The sequence below is a fragment of the Natator depressus genome, chromosome 2 (assembly GCF_965152275.1).
Source record: "Natator depressus isolate rNatDep1 chromosome 2, rNatDep2.hap1, whole genome shotgun sequence".
In the NCBI taxonomy this organism is placed as follows: domain Eukaryota; kingdom Metazoa; phylum Chordata; order Testudines; family Cheloniidae; genus Natator; species Natator depressus.
The window spans coordinates 131,617,007-131,638,408 of record NC_134235.1 but is presented as its reverse complement, the minus strand read 5'-3'; the positions used below and the strand labels follow the sequence as shown (position 1 = coordinate 131,638,408).

General features: G+C 39.7%; 1 protein-coding gene across 1 annotated transcript in view; it reads right to left on the bottom strand.

Moving 5' to 3' along the window:
- MYO10 (myosin X) overlaps window positions 1-21,402 on the bottom strand; it is a 273,342-nt gene that overhangs the window by 44,672 nt on the left and 207,268 nt on the right. Inside the window, exons 19-20 of the mRNA XM_074945009.1 lie at window positions 2,376-2,500; window positions 2,079-2,193 (exon numbers count right to left, since the gene is read on the bottom strand). Of these exons, the coding sequence (XP_074801110.1) occupies window positions 2,079-2,193; window positions 2,376-2,500 (240 nt within the window). The remainder of the gene's footprint in view (window positions 1-2,078; window positions 2,194-2,375; window positions 2,501-21,402) is intronic.

Below are 21,402 nucleotides of genomic sequence, written 5' to 3'. Positions count from 1 at the left end.
ATTTTTGTAGGTGATCTTGTGCCCATGCAAGATGTACGGTTTGAATTTAGGTTTCAGAGTAACAGCCGTGTTAGTCTGTATTCGCAAAAAGAAAAGGAGTACTTGTGGCACCTTAGAGACGCATCCGATGAAGTGAGCTGTAGCTCACGAAAGCTTATGCTCAAATAAATTGGTTAGTCGCTAAGGTGCCACAAGTACTCCTTTTCGGTTTGAATTTAATGTCCTCTTGCCCTCCTCAGAAATAAGCTCCTTACTGACTTGCTTCACTCGTACATTTACCAACCCCCTTAGGTGATTCTTGCATATCGCTGGGAAAGTTGTAAAACCAGCTCTGACAGCTGCAAAGGTTCTACTGTATATGGAGCTTTCAGAGCAGTGTGGAGTCTCTCCTATATATTTCCCTATATTTTGAAGCAATGCCCATGGTTTAATCAACATGACTAATTCACATGAATGGGTGTAATACGGTTAACACACTGCATGCCTCTGAAAGAACATGCAGTGTGAAGCAAAACCTAGTTATGGCTTTGAATTTATAGCATTATTTGTAAACAGTGGTCTACAAGAAGGTGGGACAAATGTCAGTGTAAATCAAAAAGAAAAGGAGTACTTGTGGCACTTTAGAGACTTTAGTCTCTAAGGTGCCACAAGTACTCCTTTTCTTTTTGAGTATACAGACTAACACGGCTGTTACTCTGAAACCAGTGTAAATCAAAGTGATCTATAAGTCTTTAGGTCGCAATATAATGGGAGACAGTTTCAATTCTACCTATGTTATCTTAATGGGCTCTTTTGGATTTACTAACATGCTGCTTTTTTGTTGAGATTTCACCTTGTAAGAACACAACACACAGGAACCATGTGGTACTTCCATTCACTTCTTTTCAAGCCCTTTAGATGTGTTATGGAATGGATGGAACTGTTAAATGTAAATGCTACTATAGAAAGTCTCACTGAAATCAATGGGATTTTACAAGGTATCTTTGCCATGGATTCCTTATGATAAAAACACATCAAGAATAATAACAAAGCTCTTTACAAATACTTATACTGGACAATTGACAGTTCAGCCAGCTTTACTTCTGGGTCTGTTATCCCCTTATTCCCCATACATAAGGCCCAGTAGCAACAGTGGGAGTTACACCGAGGGACATAGCAGTAACAGATGAGAGGCCTGCAGGACCATCTTGACCAATTCAGAATTGATCTTTACAGTATATTCCCTAGTACTTTGCCCAGTATACTTTTAACTGTTTCTTAGACTCCCATAAAATGGAATATCTATGTGTGCAATACTATTAAATGACTTGAGGAGGCTAGGGGCATACATTCACAGGAAGGATGGAATCTCTGCAAAGGCCTGTTGTTTGAGATCAAGCTTCTTTCTCTGTGTTGTAGCCAAACAAACAAAAAAAAAGTGTGGGTTTGGTTGCTCATGAACTAAAATAAGTTTCAAAAAAAAATTTTTTTTTTTAGTTATTTGGCATGAAGAAGATGCAGAAGTGAGAGTTAACTGCCTGATAACATGCATGTCCAGTTTCAGCACAGTGTAACCCACAGAAGTCCATTTCTGCCACCCTTAAAAACACTGGGTGAAATCCTGGTCCCACTGGCTTCAATGGGGCCAGGATTTCACTCACTAAGAAGAACCATATTCTGCGCAAGCAGTGTCATAGGAATGAATGGGTCTTCTCGCAAAGCAAGGTACTGCTCCATGTGAGTAAGGGTGTTAGAATCTAACATTTTAGGCCCTGATCCTACAAACACTTATGCACCCGAGTAGCTTTACTCACATGAGTAGTGCCATTGGACTCACATGGTCTACTTGTATGAGTAAAGCTACCTGCATGCCTAAGTGTTTGCAGAGTCTTAAACTAAGTTCTTCAGAGCAAGGGCTAGCTCTTACTATGTGTTTGTACAGCACCCACCACAATGGGGCCAACTCAGCTCTACCCCAATACAAACAGTAAGTTCAACCACAGCTGTGCGGTTGGGAGCTGCCTAAATACTGTCCTTAGACTCATATTAGCAACAGCCATGGAATGAAAGAGGACAACCATCTAATAAGATTATGTTACCTTATTTTTTCCAAGCTGCCATTCGGTGCTAGTACCGTCATACAGATGAAGGAGGACGGCACACTTCCCTTTTAAATCTTCAGGCACAGTCAAGTTTCTCATTAGGACTTTATACCTGGCCCCCACCACAAAAAAAAATTTTTTTAAAATTACTTATCTCTTCATTTGACAATAGAGTTACCCCTTCTCCCCCGCCCCCATCCATTTCATAAGGTTTCTAATCCCCTGAGTTAAGAGCATGAGCTCAATATCCAGGATTTATGTTTGTTTCATACAATTGTCCCACCGCATGTTTACCTTTTATAAAAATCTTGAAATTGCCTTCTCACTGGAAAGCCAGCCCGTCGTATCCTCACTGTCTCCAGCATCCCAGAATAATGTAGCTGGTTAAGCACCACTGTCTGGTCGAACTGGTCTGGCATCTAAAACAAATGGATTTTTAAAATTAAAATAACTTAACAATAACGGATATTAACATGGTCTCTATCAAATTTGTAATGTGAGATCTTGGGAAAATAAATGAAAAGCTATACATACAAATCAGAGAAGCATGGAGCCAAGTCAGAGCTTCCTACACCCAAAATACCTTACACTGGCTGTATAGTTTCTAAACACATGAACATTTCAGGAGATATGAAGTATCTCTTCAGGATAAAACAAACTAAAAGGGTAATTACACAATGTAATCTCCATATCTGCAGCACTGCAACCCCTGTTTAACCCAATCAGCCATCTCTTTTTATTTCACTTGTATTTAGTAACTAGACATTGCTTTCAATAATGAAACAGTGGAAAGCACCAAGGGACTGCTAAATTAATAGCTACAAAATTATAGCTTGAAAAAAATAAACCCCCTTAATCTGCATTCCCTGGAGATAAACATAGGGGTTGAGACTAGTTAGAATAGCTAAGGAATAGGTTTGTGTGTGTGTTGTGTTTTTATTTTTGTAACAACGATAAACATTTCATTTCTTATTTAAAGTTGATGATGAAAACTTTGTCAGTCTCTTCCCTCTTCTGATTAGTCATATATTTCATTACTATTATTTCATACTAGTCATGTTTTGGCTACCAATGCAAAGCAGCAGACAGGTCATTTTATTGTGTGTACGTGGTAGAAAGCATTTATTTACCTAGCATATTCAGCCACAGCATTCTGTTTCTTTAGCTTTGTGTTTAGCTATTTTAACATCCTTTTTTATTTAGAAAAGAGATGCACCAAATAAGTTATAAACCTAATCATTCGCATATTAAAGCCTAAACATTACCATCAGTGGTGTTTCTTATTTAGCATCCACGGCTACTTTTTTGCCATATCTTGCTTCTTGACCAGATGCTGCAGTGGAAGAATCAAATTCTTCCTTAAATTACAACCATAAAAAAGCGACTAAAGTCAGTGTAAGGTGGCAATCCTGCAAGGCACTGAGCACTCTATCCCTAATCCTAAAAAGTCCATACGTATGTGCTTAACTACATAAGGTGAGTAATTCCATTGAGTTCAGTGGGGCTACTCACTTGCTTATGGTAAACCACTTGCTTTGCTGATACAGGCCATCTACCTGAGTAAGACTTGCGTGCACAGTATGGCACATATGACTAATTGGCTATATAGGGCCTGATCCAACTCCTACTGCGGTCAATGGACATCAGTGGGAGTTGCGTCAAATGCTAAGTGACACTGGTTCAAAATGCTTTTTCCATTACTTGTGAAACGGTGAAGTTTAATGATGCATTATTTATCACAAGTAATCCTAAGAAAACACAACTTCACAATAATTATTTTAGAACTGCACAACTTCATTCAGGTATATATCTCCGTTGCTGCCAGTCACAATTAAACTAACGTATTAGTTTTATGTTCTATTTATTAGATGTTTAAAACAAAGCAAAATATGTACAGAAAGGAACTTCAGAAATATTAGTGTATTAATTTCAACCTCTCCTCCCCCCCACAAAAAGCAATCAACATTTAAAACAAAGATGTTAATATCACAACAATCTTCCTTTCATTCATTTCTCCCTCATAGCAATAGTTTATCGTGCTTAGCTCCGTGGGCAGTAAAAATTTTCGGAAGTAAACTGCTTAGTCCAAATAGCTCTATAAAGTTCAGTAACACTCACCATTTTACAGACATCGCAAGTACATTTCAGCCTCCTCTTTGGCACAGAGGCCAAAATTTATATGGAAAACAACTGCCACACTGACCTTTTCCCCACAGTTAAAGACACTGAACAGTAATGAACACCATTCCTGTGCTTTAAAAAGTGCTCGGCCACCATGGCAACCCCTCCCATTCTCAGGATAATTAGTGTGGTGTGGCTGCAGGATTTGATAACGGGTTAGAGGGAGAACGGTGGGGCCAGTAAGAAATTCAGCCACTAAAATTTACTTCTCTCACCGCACTGAGATTGGATGTCTGTATCCCAGATGCTGATTTACTTAAGGGGAGGGGTGAAGAATCTATAAAAATTGCTTGTCACCCCTGGCATTACTTTAATAATTTATTCCTCTTACTAGTAATATGGTTGTTTCACTGTCTTACCTCCCCTCACCCCCATGAAACTTCCCTCTTAACCTACACAGTATATTTGTATCTTATTCTAGGGCACTATGTAAATGATAATAATAGCATTAACATTTTCTGAAAAAAGAACAGGAGTACTTGTGGCACCTTAGAGACTAACAAATTTATTTGAGCATAAGCTTTCGTGAGCTACAGCTTATGCTCAAATAAATTTGTACTCCTTTTCTTTTTGCGAATACAGACTAACACGGCTGCTACTCTGAAACCCCTAACATTTTCTGAGATTGCCAAGCATGCTTTCCAGAAGCGCCCAACATGTAGTGGTTTGGTGATGTGGACTCATGCTTTGTGTGGTTGTGACCCAGCATCAGTTCTGGACTAGCCTAGAAAAACTGTCATTAAAATGTACCAGTCCAAACACAAAATATGCTTGCCCTCCCTCTACCATGATGACTGATCATGAAAACAAACAAGCAGGATATTTTATTCATCCATCAAAATAATGCCTTACTGTGGATATGAAGAGTTTTGCAAAACTGATTTACACCATGGGCTACAGTAAGCAGTACTGCCAAACCCAAGTATTTAAAACTCATGAGATCAGGCCATGAGACTAGTTTGAAAATCATGAAATTTGGGGTTTTTTTAATTTGCCTTCTGGGTTTTAAGCCTTTAGGGAGGAGGTCACATTTTCAAGCTTTTTTCCGCCCTGCCCCCCAAAGCCATGATGGCTAGAAACTTGTATTTTTTTAAATGAAAGCTGAGATTCTCAAGTAATTAGCTGACTCCAGCAGCAGGGGCTGTTAACAAAAACAGCAAATGTCACTAGAGCTGGCAACACCCCTCAGCTATCACATAACAATCCTCCTTCAATTTATGCTACTTACTCATTTTTTTAAGAAAAAAGAAAAGGAGTACTTGTGGCACCTTTGCGACTAACCAATTTATTTGAGCATGAGCTTTCGTGAGCTACAGCTCACTTCATCGGAAGCTTATGCTCAAATAAATTGGTTAGTCTCTAAGGTGCCACAAGTACTCCTTTTCTTTTTGAGAATACAGACTAATACGGCTGCTACTCTGAAACCTGTCATTTTTTTAAGAGGTTACTAACAAACACTGGGGCTAAATTCATCCCTGGAGTAACTCCCCTGACATTAATGGAGTTAAAGCAGTGACTAAACCTTTGAAAAGTGTAGTTATTGTTTCAAGGAATTCCACTATTATGTAAGGCTAGTTTCATCAATACATTTTAAATAGCCATTGCCTGCTGTGTTACCTGTGTCTGCCCCATGGCAGCAGATACAGATTTCACACTACCTGGGCCTGAACTGTATTGTCCTGAGGGAGAGCTGCTGGCTATTCTGCTCTTAGGAACATAAGCAGCAATATTGGCTTTGACAACACAAGAAGCTGTTTGGGGAGCTCTCAGACTGCGGGCACGGGGGAGAGATTGCAGAGATCCAGGAGATAAGACATTTAAGCATATCCACCGTTTTACAGTTCGAAGTAAAACAACTAAAAGGAACACTAATTCAGTCCTAAGCACAATACCATAACATGCAGCATATACACAGAAAAGTATCATTTTAGGAGTCCTAATCTTAACTATCCAGCAGACTCATTCAAAGCTTATTTAAAGAAAGAAAGCACAGAAACCTTATGATGTAATAATAAATATATCTTACACTTACTATTAATTATTAGCACTTAGGAGCCCTCGTCGTGGACCACGACCCTCGTGGTAGGCACTGTACACAGACCAGTAACAGGTCGTAGGTAATTCATTTCCTTCTTTATCTTCAGAACTTTACAAACTATAGTCCCAAACCTGCAAACACTTATGCCTCAAATCAATGGGACTACTCATGTCCTTGAAGTTAAATTGTGTGCGTCTGCAGAACTGGAGGCTAAATAGTGCATATACACTCCTATTAAAATGCAGCCACTTCTGAGACTGAAAATGGCAGCCAACCATATCTGAACTACAGAAGTATGTTCACTCTGGCACAGAGTGTCTATTTCATGCACCGTGCTAGATACACAGACTGAACAAGTCTATTCTGATTTCGCCTACACTAGTCTAAGTCTGAAGTAACACCAGTAGAGTACTTCCAGATTTAAATCAGTAATGTGAGGGCAGATTTGGCCCTGGAATCCAGTAGACTAGGGAGAGAGAGAAACTTCTTTCAAAGCAGTTTACTTTATAAAGACACGTGTAAAGAGTGGATTTTGAGAAGTATTTTAAAGTGAGCAGAACCACAACTTATCTCTTCTAGAACACTGTATTGAACATACACTGTATCCTCGGATGTAAAAATTAATAACATACTAAAAATAAAACTATCCTAAAATAACGTCAACGTTCTAGCAAACTCAGAAAAGCACAGAGATTCAACTGAAGGCTCTCAAAGCCCCTTACTGTGATATGATCAACATAAAATCTAGTCAGTTTCCAAAATAAGTTAAAATTGTTTCAGGTTCTGTATAGGCTCTGAATACCTGTGCATTTTCCTTTCTTCCTTTTTAATAATCATGTTTCCCCCTCCCCCGTGGACAAACGAAAGAGGGAAATGACTAACTATCCAGAAGAAACTGAAAATTACTTGACAAAAAGCACTGACAAGTGCACAAAATAAACTGAAGCAAATGGTTTTTTCTTTCTCATCTTTTTCATTTACAGGAATCTTAAATATTATATTTGTAACAAGAGTATATTAAAAGTTTCCGAAGGAGGGCAATTTTTATTTTTAAACTGAGTATCCCTTTAACTTGACTTATTGGCACCTATTCAATGCTGCACACAAGATCCTCTATCAAATATTTGCTCCATCAGCATGCAGTCCGTGTTGGAAAAATAAATAACTCATCAGTGATCAGAATAAGCAGTGCTGTGGGCTACTCTGACAGAGGATCATATGAAACTGCACTAACAGGCCATAATGTTTTAATGGAAATACTCCATATTTACACTGATGTAACTGTAATAGAATCTCACCTAAGCCACGTTTGGGCAGCGAGGTAACCTTAAGTTGGAATTTCCCTGGTTTTAATGGCTGCAAGTAAGAACCATTCTGCTTGATGCTGTGTTTTTGTTGTTGTTCTCCTCCTTCTCCTCTTTGGAAGTGCAACTTGCAATTTATCAGTTTGTGATGTCCACAGATCTCCAATAAATTTGTGCCAGAAGGCATTAAAGTCAGGGCTTTAATATGATCTGAAATCCATGCAGACAAGACTCTGGCTCCCTAAAATGCTAAATGCCTACTCTGATCTGTCCTGAGCCTCCTAACAGTGAAAAGCTTGTGCCTGAGATTATCATCAGGAAAAGCCCTTAGGGCAGACATTAACACCTTCATGCTTTTTTCATATGAGTTAGTTCCTTAGTTTGTAAATTGGCTGGGGGGAGGGGGGGGGCGCTAGAGTTTAGAGAACCCCAGATGAAGCCTCAAAAAAAAAAAAAAAAAAAACCCACCACCACCAACAAAAACACATTAAAAGATGCAATTTTCTTACTGTGCCAATCACTGGTTAAACCTCACCTAAAATAGAAGTAGTGGTAGTTTGGGTTTAGTCTCCATTTCAAAAGATAATTTCAACTGCCCTGGAAAACATGCCTTGTAAGTGTAAGGTAGTCATGGCCCTGCCAAGCTAAACAGTCAAACTGATTTTGGCTAGGTAGAAAGAACTTCACAGCACAGAATCATTATAAAAAATAAATAGTTCCTCATTTCTAGATTGCCTAAGAGAATTCAGGTAGAACTATCTCAGGCAAAGAAGAAACACATGGAATAGGCTGACAAGAAAGTCCACTGAAACAAATAGTATAAATGAGTTTAAGAAACAGCCAGCTATATTCAGAGAGAGAGATCAAAGGATTTAATTGAAGAGACATGGCAAGACACATTTAAAAATGAGAAGTCTTTCCCTGTTTGTAAACACTTTAAATCCAAAGCAAGGAAATCTTGGCAATATTGTATCTTGAGAGAGACACACTCGATTAAAAGAGCTCATTTGTACTAATGCTTAAGTTTAAAGCTTATTGATTTCTATTCAAAGACAAATTAATTCTGCTCCCTGGAGGGATTTATTACACCAGGTCTTTGCAGATGAATCCCTGTGCTCTTCCATGCATGCATGTTCTTCGGGCTGTCAAGAAATTAAAAAAATTAATCACGATTAATCGCACTGTTAAACAATAATAGAATACCATTTATTTAAATATTTTTGGATACTTTCTACATTTTCAAATATATTGATTTCAATTACAGCAAAGAATACAAAGTGTACAGTGCTCACTTTATAATTTATTTTTATTACAAATATTTGCATTGTAAAAAACCAAAAGACAGTATTTTTCAGTTCACCTAATACAAGCACTGTAGTGCAGTCTCTTTATCATGAACGTTGAATTTACAAATGTAGAATTATGTACAACAAATAACTGCATTCAAAAATAAAACAATGTAAAACTTTAGAGCCTACAACTCCACTCAGTCCTACTTCTTGTTCAGCCAATCCACTAAGAGAAACAAGTTTGTTTACATTTATGGGAGATAATGCTACTGGTTTCTTATTTACAATGTCATCTGAAAGTGAGAACAGGCATTTACATGGCACTTTTGTAGCCGACGTTGCAGGGTGCCAGATATGCTAAACTTTCGTATGCCCCTTCATGCTTCAGCCACCATTCCAGAGGACATGCTTCCATGCTGATGACACTCGTTAAAAAAATAATAATAATGTGTTACTGTAAATTTTGACTGAACTCCTTGGGGGGAGAATTTTATGTCTCCTGCTCTATTTTACCAACATTCTGCCATATATTACATGTTATAGCAGTCTCAGATGATGACCCAGCACATGTTGTTCATTTTAAGAACACTCACTACAGATCTGACAAAACGCAAAGAAGGTACCAATGTGAGGTTTCTAAAGATAGCTACAGCACTCAACCCAAGGTTTAAGAATCTGAAGTGCCTTCCAAAATCTGAGGGCATGGAGCATGCTTTCAGAAGTCTTAAAAGAACAACACTCCGATGCAGAAACTACAGAACCTGAACCACCAAAAAAGAAAATCAACTTTCTGCTTGTGGAATCTGACTCGGATGATGAAAGTGAACATGCATCAGTCTGCACTGCTTTGGATCGTTATCGAGCAGAACCCATCATCAGCATGGACGCATGTCCTCTGAAATGGTAGTTGAAGCTTGAAAGGACATATGAATCTTTAGCGCATGTGGCACGTAAATATCTTGCAACACCAGCTACAACAGTGCCATGGGGATGTCTGTTCTCACTTTCAGTTGACATTGTAAACAAGAAGCAGGCAGCATTATCTCCTGCAAATTGTAACCAAACTTGTTTCTCTTAGCAATCAGCTGAACAGGAAGTAGGACTGAGTGGACTTGTAGGCGCTAAAGTTTTATATTGTTTTGTTTTTGAGTGCAGTTATGTAACAAAAAAAAATCTACATTTGTAAATGGCACTTTCACGATAAAGAGATTGCATTACGGTACTTGTATGAGGTGAACTGAAAAATACTATTTCTTTTGTTTATCATTTTTACAGTGCAAATATCTGTAATAAAAATAATATAAAGTGAATACTGTACACTTTGTATTCTGTGCTGTAACTGAAATCAACATATTTGAAAATGTAGAAAAACATCCAAAAATATTAAATACATTTCAATTGTTTAACAGTGTGATTAAAACTGCAATTAATCGTGATTAATTTTTAAAATTACAATTAATTTTTTTGAATTAATTGCATGAGTTAATTGTGATTAATCAACAGCCCTACTTGTTTTTCTATATGAATTTGATGAGTAGGAGCAAATTCAATTCCACATATGTAATTCAGCCAGGGTGATATTTTTCTTATCAAGACATCTCTGTCAACATTTAAAAAAAAAAAAGATACAAATCGTTGCATATTGTGATATTAAGTGATCGTTATCTTTATGACAACAAGGAGTCCGGTGGCACCTTAAGGACTAACAGATGTATTTGAGCATAAGCTTTCGTGGGTAAAAACCTCACTTCTTCAGATACATGGAGTGAAAGTTACAGATGTAGACATAAATATACTGACACATGAAGAGAAGGGAGTTACCTCACAAGTGGAGAACCAGTGCTGACAGGGCCAATTCGATCAGGGTGCATGTAGTCCACCCCCAACAATAGATGAGGAGGTGTCAATTCCAGGAGAGGCAAAGCGGCTTCTGTAATGAGCCAGCCACTCCCAGTCCCTATTCAAGTCCAAATTAATGGTGTTAAATTTGCAAATGAATTTTAGTTCTGCTGTTTCTCTTTGAAGTCTGTTTCTGAAGTTTTTTTTGTTCAAGTATAGCTACTTTCAAATCTGTTATAGAATGTCCAGGAAGATTGAAATGTTCTCCCACTGGCTTTTGTGTGTTACCATTCCTGATGTCCGATTTGTGTCCATTTATTCTTTTACATAGGGACTGTCCAGTTTGGGCAGAGGGGCATTGCTGGCACATGATGGCATATATAACAATAGTAGACATTCAGGTGAATGAGCCTCTGATGGTGTTGCTGATGTGGTTGGGTCCTCTGATGGTGTCACTAGAGTAGATATGGGGACAGAGTAGGCAACGATGTTTGCTACAGGGATTGGTTCCTGGGTTAGTGTTTCTGTGGTGTGGTGTGTAGTTGCTGGTGAGTATTTGCTTCAAGTTGGGGGGCTGTCTGTAAGCGAGAACTGGCCTGTCTCCCAAGGTCTGTGAGAGTGAGGGATCATTTTCCAGGATAGGTTGTAAATCGTTGATAATGTGCTGGAGAGGTTTTAGCTGGGGGCTGTACGTAATGACCAGTGGCGTTCTGTTATTTTCCTTGTGGGGCCTGTCCTGTCGTAGGTGATTTCTGGGTACTCCTCTCGCTCTGTCAGTCTGTTTCCTCACTTCCCCAGGTGCGTATTGTAGTTTTAAGTGCTTGATAAAGATCTTGTCAGTGTTTGTCTCTGTCTGAGGGATTGGAGCAAATTCGGTTGTATCTTAGGGCTTAGCTGTAGACAATGGATCGTGTGATGTGTCCTGGATGGAAGCCGGAGGCATGTAGGTAAGTATAGTGGTCAGTAGGTTTCTGGTTAAACTTGCAAATTTAACACCATTAATTTGGGCGTGAATAGAGACTGGGAGTGGCTGGCTCATTACAGAAGCCGCTTTGCCTCTCCTGGAATTGACACCTCCTCATCTATTGTTGGGAGTGGACTACATCCACACTGATCAAATTAGCCCTGTCAACACTGGTTCTCCACTTGTGAGGTAACTCCCTTCTCTTCGTGTGTCAGTATATTTATGTCTGCATCTGTAACTTTCACTCCATGCATCTGAAGAAGTGAGGTTTTTATCCACGAAAGCTTATGCTCAAATACATCTGTTAGTCTTTAAGGTGCCACCAGACTGCTTGTTGTTTTTGTGGATACAGACTACACAGCTACCCCCTGATACTTTATCTTTATGGTACTCTATAATCCTCTACCCCCTCATGTCCAGTATCCAATCCAAATAGTAGACTGGGTAGTGGGCAAATGCACAGCCAGCTACATTGTAAAGCCAGTGTGGTCCAGTGGATAGCAATCAGGAGAGCTAGGTTATGTTCCCTGCTGAGATGATGTGTGACCTTGGGCAAGACACTTCCTCACTTCCTCCTGCCCATTCTCCCCAGCCTACATTAGTCTTGTCTATTTAAACTGTAATCTCTTTGGAGGCAGGCACTGTCTTTGTGTGTATGCACAGTGGGGCTCCAATCTCAGTCAGGGCCTAGAATGCCAGGCAGATAAATCCTTCTTCCAGGCTGCAGGGATACTCTGCGGAAGTTATTCCAGCCCCATGTGGCCCCTGAAAAGACTGGAAGGCCAAACGCCTTCCTCTCCCCCCAGACCACCTGTGTTCCTTTAGAAAGCTGCCCTGCCGCACCCCATCCTTCTGTACAGTAGAACCACATTGTTTTAAAGTTTTTGCCCCCATAGGCTAAATTACCAGGGCAAGTCACACAGGTGTAAGCCCTGTTTTGCACTGGTGCAGCACTTCTAGGGCAGGGGTTTGCACTAGTCTAGCTACATTGCTCCAAATCTCCCTCGGGTACACAGGCCACAAGGGGTGAAATCTGAGCATTCTTTTCAGTTTCTATAGCACAGCAATATCCACGGAGTTAATTCTCAACGCACATGAGAATAAAAGGTTAATGTTTTATAAGGTAAGAGAGTAAATAAATTTAGACAGTGTCTTAGGTGGCATGGAGGGCTCAATCCTATTTATAGCTGAGCACATCCAGCAAGGTGTGGAGCGCCTCAGACCCCACTGACTTCAAGAAAACACACTTTGAAAGCAACTTAAAAAAACAAAAAGAGAATGTAGAAGTGTCTGGTACCCTCCAGCATGCAGCCAGCAGCAACTCCTGAGTGCTCTGAAAAGAACTGCTGCAAAAGTGACAGTTCACTGGCTTTGGGAGATGTTCCTTCTCTATTCCAATGAACATGAGAGAGAGAGAAAATAAACCCAACGGACACAGAACAGCACAACAAATGCTAGACATTTGGATAGGATCTCTGAGTGAGTGTGTATATGTGTGTGTGTGTGCGTGTGCGCATATTTCTCTCCCTGATCCATCCCCTCCCCCCTAAAAAAGCTCTAACAAAAATTGGATAAATAGTAACACTGATGGTGATTAATTGCTAAGATTAAGGCAACAATACAGAGAGAGGGGCGTGTGAATATTAAATTGACAGTTACACACATCTAGCAGTGCCAAGTGAGGATCTGAGAAATGGATACTCAAATTAAACATTCTGTACCAAATTCCACGCAAGATTTCATAGTTAACTTGATAATAATCTCTTAGCTCTTTTGTATCATCTGTACAAGAACAAACATGAAAGCACCACATATGCCAATTACAAGGAATAACATATGATTTCTACCTGTATATGCAATTAGCTATCTTCTATTTAATTCCAGTTATTGCATGCTACAGTATGACTTATCTCTAGTTTGTTCCCCTTGAATATTTCAGACTGATGAGGGACATCAGAATTTTGATGATTACTGTACCAAAGAGTACAGTACCATACTGTACTCTTATGCTTAAAATAATGCCGTAGGAGTGCTGCAACTTTACCTCTTCTTCTTCTCCTTCTTCACAAAAGCTTATGCTCAAATAAATTGGTTAGTCTCTAAGGTGCCACAAGTACTCCTTTTCTTTTTGCGAATACAGACTAACATGGCTGTTACTCTGAAACCTTCACAAAAGTAGTTATTAAATGAGGAAACACCACAAATGACAATGGCATTTACATAAGGCCTTTCATTCAAACTGCTTTACAAATGTCTACTGATTGCATGTTTCTCTCTTCCTCTCACACACATTGCTACCTCTAAGACACATGAAATGTTGCACCGTTAAACAGTTGCTGTAGCTATTGAGCAGTTTTATTACCATTACATTCGTACTGCAGTAGCACCCAGAGGTCTCAGCCAGGCCAAGGCCCCATTGTGCTAAGTATTGCACACACATACAGTAGTGACAGTGCCTGCCCCACAGTGCTTGTAATAGTTTTTTATGGCAAAGATGTGATTTAGAAGCAGCTTTACAAATGTATGGGGGGAAGGGGGAAAGGATCCTTCTAAATGGCTGTAATCTCATACTAATGTCACCAATGACCAATCAATTCACAGAATCTTAGACTTTCCCCTTGGCTATTATTTAAAACTCAATTTAATTAAGACAGTAGCACTGAAGTGTTACATTTCAGGGCAATTATCACTTTCGTGGGTTGAAATGGACCAAATTCTACCCTCAGTTACAATGGGTGTCCACAGAGGTATAAGGGCAGAATTTGGCCAACTGCGCCTTCAGCCTGGTGACAAATAAATCCCAAGACATGCTGTCTCCTAAAAATGTTCAGTCCCCGTCATTTCTTAGGCACCGATTCAGCCTACATGCTTACAATGAAGCATGTGCTTAAGCGTTTTGCTGAATTGGGACCTTACTGCTTGAATATGTTATTTCAAAGAGCCTATTGAAATCAACAGTGAGGTTCACAGGGGTTCATCCCAAAATGAAGACTGAGTCTCCACCCATGTGAGACACACACAATTAAAAGCATCTGAAGAAAGGGGATTTGAGATTTGGAGCAGCCTTGACTGATATAGTCCTGGTAAAACAGACAGAAGGTGCAGTTTACAGCACAGACCCCAGCGGGAAATCTTCATAGACCCTCCTCTCCACCTGTGAATAATCTGTTGCCATTTTATCTAAAGTCATCCTAATTAAAGGCTCCAATCCCTGCAGGCTAAACCTCAATCTGGCCACTCTTTCTCACCACATTGTAATCGGTCAGCAGTGTTCCCCTGAAAAAAAATCAAGCAAGCTGTTAGTTACAGACTTACCATGAAAAAACTTGCGGTGAAACACTAATTAAAAGGCAGCTGTCCTTCCCTAGCAACAGCCTGTCAAGATGACCAGAATCAGGGTCATCACTGTTCATGACAATGGTCAAGAGAACTATGTCTGCAATATATACTACTCCATTTACAGAATAATGGCTGCTGTTAAAACTAGCAGATGCACACTTCCTCAGGCTGCATACAAACTAGTCTCAACGGGTGAAATACGGATCCTGTAGAAACCTATGGCACAACTCCTGTTGACTTAAATGGGGCCAAGATTTCACCCATAAACTTTAATTTTCCATGGCAGTCCCATCCACATTTGAGTTTTTAAATCAAGGCATATAGATTCATTTTCAACAGTTTACAACTGGTAAATATTAATGTTTTCTTTAAAAGTCCACATCTACATTTAAAAAACAAAACAAAACAACATTGAAATATGGTGGCTGTAACATGGTTCACTCTTGCCTGTGTAGCACAGAAATAAAAATATGTTACAATATCATATTTTTTACTACTGGTAAATACCTGGGATGGATCATGGATCTGATAGAACGTGTTTTGTTCAATCTACGCCAGCAAGCATAGTCAATGTTATAACAGAGTTTGATCCCACAAACATTTTATTAGCCAACATAGTACTTACTGCTACTCAGCGGACTTTAAAATGTGAAACTGTCCATGTGGCTAGTCCTCACTCAAGTGCTAATATGTGTTTCTTTTGCCACTATGGCAACAGCAGCATATCCTGAACACAATGGCAGAAACGGTGTTGGGCTAGATTGTCACAGCCCTTAACTCTGCACGCAGAGGAGGACGGGGAATGAGGCCTCCTTGCTCACACTGTGACTCCAGACATGGGGAGGACCCATGGGACTGCTTGCCCGATACTCCCTACCGTGAGCAAGTGGGCAGGGAGGAGAAAGAATAGGGATGTGGAGTGGGTGGAGTCCTGGCTCCACCCTTCCTTCTCACCAGCCAGAATAGCTGGATATCTGTAAGTGGGCAATGCACTGCTCCACACAAAAAACTAAACTCCCTCCCCAGAGCCAGGGGAGAGTGCATGGGAGGAATTGTTACTGTAAGTCACAATTTATTCTCTGGTCTGCTCCTGGAGCATTGCAGCAACATGACACCCCTGGCTTAGGGCAGATTATAAAGTTACTATCTAGCCCTTTTGGACTGCAAGCCCGAATGCTATGGGTGATTTGATGGGCTTCCATTCTGAAGTGTTATCTTGCAGAGGCTGCTCAGCATTCTTCATTATTCACAAAGTAAAGAGGTTATATTACCCGTATTTGGCACTTGTGCAACTGCCGCTGGAATACTGTGCCCAGTTCTGGTGTCCATAATTCAAGAAGGATGTCAATAAATAGGAGAGGGTTCAGAGAAGAGCCACGAGAATGATTAAAGGATTAGAAAACATGCCAGATAGTGATAGATTCAAGAAGGAAAATCTATTTAAGCTTATCAAAGAGAAAGTTAAGGGGTGATGTGATTATACTCTATATGTACCTTCATGGGAACAAATATTTAATAATGGGCTCTTTGATCTAACAGAGAAAGATATAAAACGATCCAATGTCTGGAAGCTGATACTATACAAATTGAAACTAAAAATAAGGCGTAAATTTTTAACAGTGAGGGAATTAACCCTTGGAACAATTTACCAAGGGTTGTGGTGGATTCTCCATCACTGGTAATTTTTAAAATCAAGATTGCATTTTTTTCCCTTCTCTAAAAAGATATGCTCAAGTTCAAACAGGAATTAATTCAGCGTTGTCCTATGACCTGTAGCTCTACAGGAGATCAGACTAGCTGACCACAGTGGTCCCTTTCTAGCTTTATGATCTATGAAAAACTACAACTTTTACTTATTTAAAAGGAACTTAGTTCTGTGCTCTTATTTGACCTCAGGTGCTGGATAGACAGCCACAAAGATTGAATTTCTTAACTTATCCACAGATAACAGAGGACAGGCACTAGCAAAGTGTGCACTGTGCCACCAGTGTGCCTCAATCCTGACTCTCATCCCCAACCTGGGCGAACAGTTTCTGTGGTCAGCACATTCCTTCTCTATGCCCATAACTGACAATGCTAGGAAGGGTGCCAACTGTGATATAGACACCTGTCCACTAGGATTCAGACAGAGAGCACCAAATGGCTTCACGTAAACAATTCCACATCCATCAGATGATGGGAAACACAGCATTACCAAGCCCAAATGCTTAAAAAACACATGAGTCAGGCCTCCGAAAATCATGAGATTGGCTGAAAACCCATGAGATTTAAGAACAGTGAAGATACTGTTCTTTTTAATTGCTTCAGGATTTTTGAGACTGTACCGTGTACCAAGGTCCCATTTTCACGCTTTTCTCCCAGCTGTAAGTGCTAGAAAGTGCCTTTTCAAAAAATGAAACCTTGAGATTCTCATATATTCTCAGGGCACCAGTTAGAAAAACATCAATTAGTGCATGACTCATGATAAAATTGTGGGCATGGGTAGCACTCAAAACATAATATTTCATCACTGTTCTTTTTCTTTAACGAGGAAATTAATTACTTCTCTTTCTCTGATATAATGAGTTCCCATACAGCGTTTACTTCAATCTTATATTCATAGATCAGGGGAAAAAAATCTCTGCAACAAGCCAACCGTAATAAGCAGGCTTGTTTCTCAGTGTTTTCTCAAGCAGGTTAATGTTCCTGGTAATTCTTACTCTGGAGGAAGAAAATGCCAATTAAAAAATGCTGCCTCCTAGGAGCCTTTCCTTTGGCTTCTTCATGTATTAAGGTAGTTGTCTGAAAGTCATCAAGGGAAATTAGCCAGGCTTAGATCACAGCTGATATTTGATATGTGTAAATTAGGAGCACCACACAATATTCCACTGGCCAGTTTTGTGTTGCTAGGAAACGAAAGGTCAGGGAACATTCAAAGGCCAGATTATTCCCATCCCCTGGTAAATTCATAGGGTTCTATTCATTCCAAATTCCTTACTCCGTGGGTGCTGGCTGCAAAGACTCTATGACCCGACACTCATAGAGACTAACTGTGATTCAGATCGGAGCCCCATGACACCAGCCTCCCTGAACTCTGATGGTGGCTGAATGCTCCAATTTCCCCTTGCCTGGAGATTCAAGTAATGCTACCTGCTTGCCTTAACATTGAACTGAGGGCCCAATTTATACTCAAGAAGTCCAGTCAACTTATAGGCAGGGAGCCAATGGTGTCATCATGAGGGCTCCCAGAGTGTGACTGCCAGCTACCTTTAAGATAACCAATTGTGGCCAGCCTGATAGGTTCTATTAAATATTTTAAATGGCCTCTCTAGCTCCAAGCTTAGAAACTTAGCTTATAAAAAACTGCACTGACCCTTTATATCAGCACTGAAATGTTTCATTTTGCCACCTGGCTAACTACAAAAGATTCATGCCATGCTCTTGGAAGATGATCCAGCTTTATCAGATATAATCAATATATTAGCTACTCTACGTGTAAAGACCTTCCAACTAATTTCCTCTCAGGCCTAAACAGTCTTTTTCTGTAGTTGGTGACTCTGAGGTCATATATTTAAAGACAATCTCAGTTGGTCCTGTTGCATCTCTCTTTGCTGTTCTCTTCAAAATTTACTCTCACACACTGGTCTTGTTTTCCTACTTGTTTTTATATTAGAAATTCAGGTCTTGTCTAGAAGACTGTACAGGTAACTGGAGAGCAAGTAGAATAAGGAGATTCAAGTGAACCTGATCAATTGAAAAGGGGACTGATTTCAGTCAGAATGTTTAACACAGTTTGGTAATTGTTTGCTTTTGTTAACACCTTTTTTACTCACATGCCTGAAACATAGTTTGGAGAAAAGATTCTGTTCCAGATTTAACACATCCTGCCTCTTTAGCAGCTGAAAAATCTCCCATTGCACTTCTCTGGTGCTCCAGTGAGACCACCATCAAAAATAAGACCTGATACCTCGAAGGTAAAAATATACCAGGCAAAAAACAAACGACAACAAAATTGTCCCTTCCCCAACCCAACCCTCCCCCCAAAACAACAACAAATCTTTCATGATTTATTTATACCTCGTGTAACCATACAAAATGGCACACACTCTTCCCCCCAACACCCCCCTTTGCCGGTAACCCTTATCAATACCATTTCTAGAGCAACAGTAACTTAACTTCATCTGCCCAGCGGATTGTGGTATTCACAATTTGACACAGATGATCAACTACAGTGGTAACCATCTACCACAATAATTACCACAATACAGCATCTGTGACGCCACCAGAATTTCTTATTGTAATGTAGGAAAGTATTGTGATCTCAGATAATGCAGCAGGATAACTGTTGGTAAATGCTGACTTTTTAATGGAAACTACTGAATATTACCATACAATGCTCTAGACAAAACTGTATAGATTACTTATCTGTCCAAATTCCTGTCTGTTCTCAGTTCAGAGATAAGCACACAGCAAGACAACACCTCATTATTAGCCTGATCCAATGCTCCCAGAAGTCAACAGAAAGACTCCCACTGACTTCAGTACAGGATCAGGCCCTAAATTATTTAAAATTTCCTATGTAGGGCCAGATCCTCTGGGGCTTTAAATTGGCATAACTGTTCACGTCAATGGAGCTTTGGCAATTGACTCCCGTAGAGTTTGTGACCCATAGTCCTTTTGATCTTGATATCTTAACACAGAGTTCAGTCCTTCTTAGTTATATGAAGGTATAGATCTACTCCGTTAAATAATTTGTTTTAAAAGACAAACCTGTGAGCCCAGATTTTGCTCTTACTTACGTTTTGCAGTCTTACTGCACATCAGAATTTGGCCCCTTGTTCTTTCTAAGTAGGTTTGCTCTGTTACACCTCTAAAATTTCTGTTCATGGAACCTACAGCAGGATTCAATATTAGACTCTTCATTTTATCATTAGCCATCTATGTGCATTTTGATTACTGACATACTGAAATGGGTTCTCTTGGGGCTGGATGGCAATTTGGACCATATATCCGTGGAGTGAGGGATATTAAAACTTGTCTTGCAGATCTACACAGATTACATGGATCTTGGATGTGGAGTGCAAGAGTAAGCAGGGCTACATGCCTGCCCACTCTCTCCTCACAGCAGGTAGTGTGTTGGCTTTACCCACTTTACTCACTTGCCAGCAAGTACAGGGTGGGTAAAATGCTTGAGCGCAGGATTAATTTTGAAGCATGTGCGTAAGCCCCACTGAAGTCAGTGACACTTATGCATGTGCTTCAGTATGTTGCTGAATTGGGACCTTACTGATAGTATAAGCCAGCAGCAAATTACTACCTACTAGAAGCAAGGAGGTAATTTTCACTTCCTGAGTTACAATTCTTTCCCGAGGGAAATTCCTTGGGTTGTGCAAGTATGTGCCACCTCCTTAATAGGTTTCCCTGTGATAAAATTTAGCCCTTGGTTGAGTCAGAATTAGACGTTTCAAGCAAATTCTGGTTTCTACAAGAGCATATTTCTGTTTGCTAAAGGGAATTATGCTCTGGAATTAGCTATGTAGAGTTTTTGACATATCTGCTTCAGCACTTTTAACAAAGCCACTGCTACTTCCTTTGAAAGACTGCTTAAAGTTTATGATACTGTAGTTTTGAGCCTGGACGGTATTTCTTTTAGCTGAAATAAGCACAAATGATGTGGCTGGCACATTTTGCACTGGTATTCTATCCTTTCAAACTGAATCTGGGGCAGCCATTCATTTGAGAAAGCTGATACCACACAGGATTTGGCAATTATCAGTGGCTCTCTGAAAGCAAAGGAGTTCTTTCAATCTGTACATTACCTCTCTATTTTACTACAGAAAGTTGTAGGCACTGAGATTTCCAAATGACAGTCAAATGTATTAAAAAGTGATTATTTGCTCCTTGCTTCTTAATGTAAAATATTTTGGTCTCCAGAGTACACTCTCAAAAATGCCATTAGAAATCCATTGTTTATTCATGTAATTACACTACACATAGATAGTTTTTATGGGTGTTAGCTGAGAGATCACTGATAATAGCACACAGAAATGAGGAATAGATAACATGATGCTGGGTGTAATTTAGGGTAAACTTGGGCTAACCAAGTGAAGCACAGTGGGATATAATACGCAAAGGTGTATTTGACAATCCATGGGTATAATAAACCTATAGGAATTTCTTGGTGCCCTGAGTCATTCCCATATGGAGAAGTTTCTCTTGGCTTGCATGCAACAAAACCAGTAACTTCACAGCACCAAAGACAAGAATAAAATATTTATTACATCATTGGACTGGATAACAAAATTCAGGTGGCTGACATAGTCATGTGACCCTAAAGAGTTCTGCATTATTACTTTCTTATCCAGTCAGTACTTCCTGGTGCCAAAAT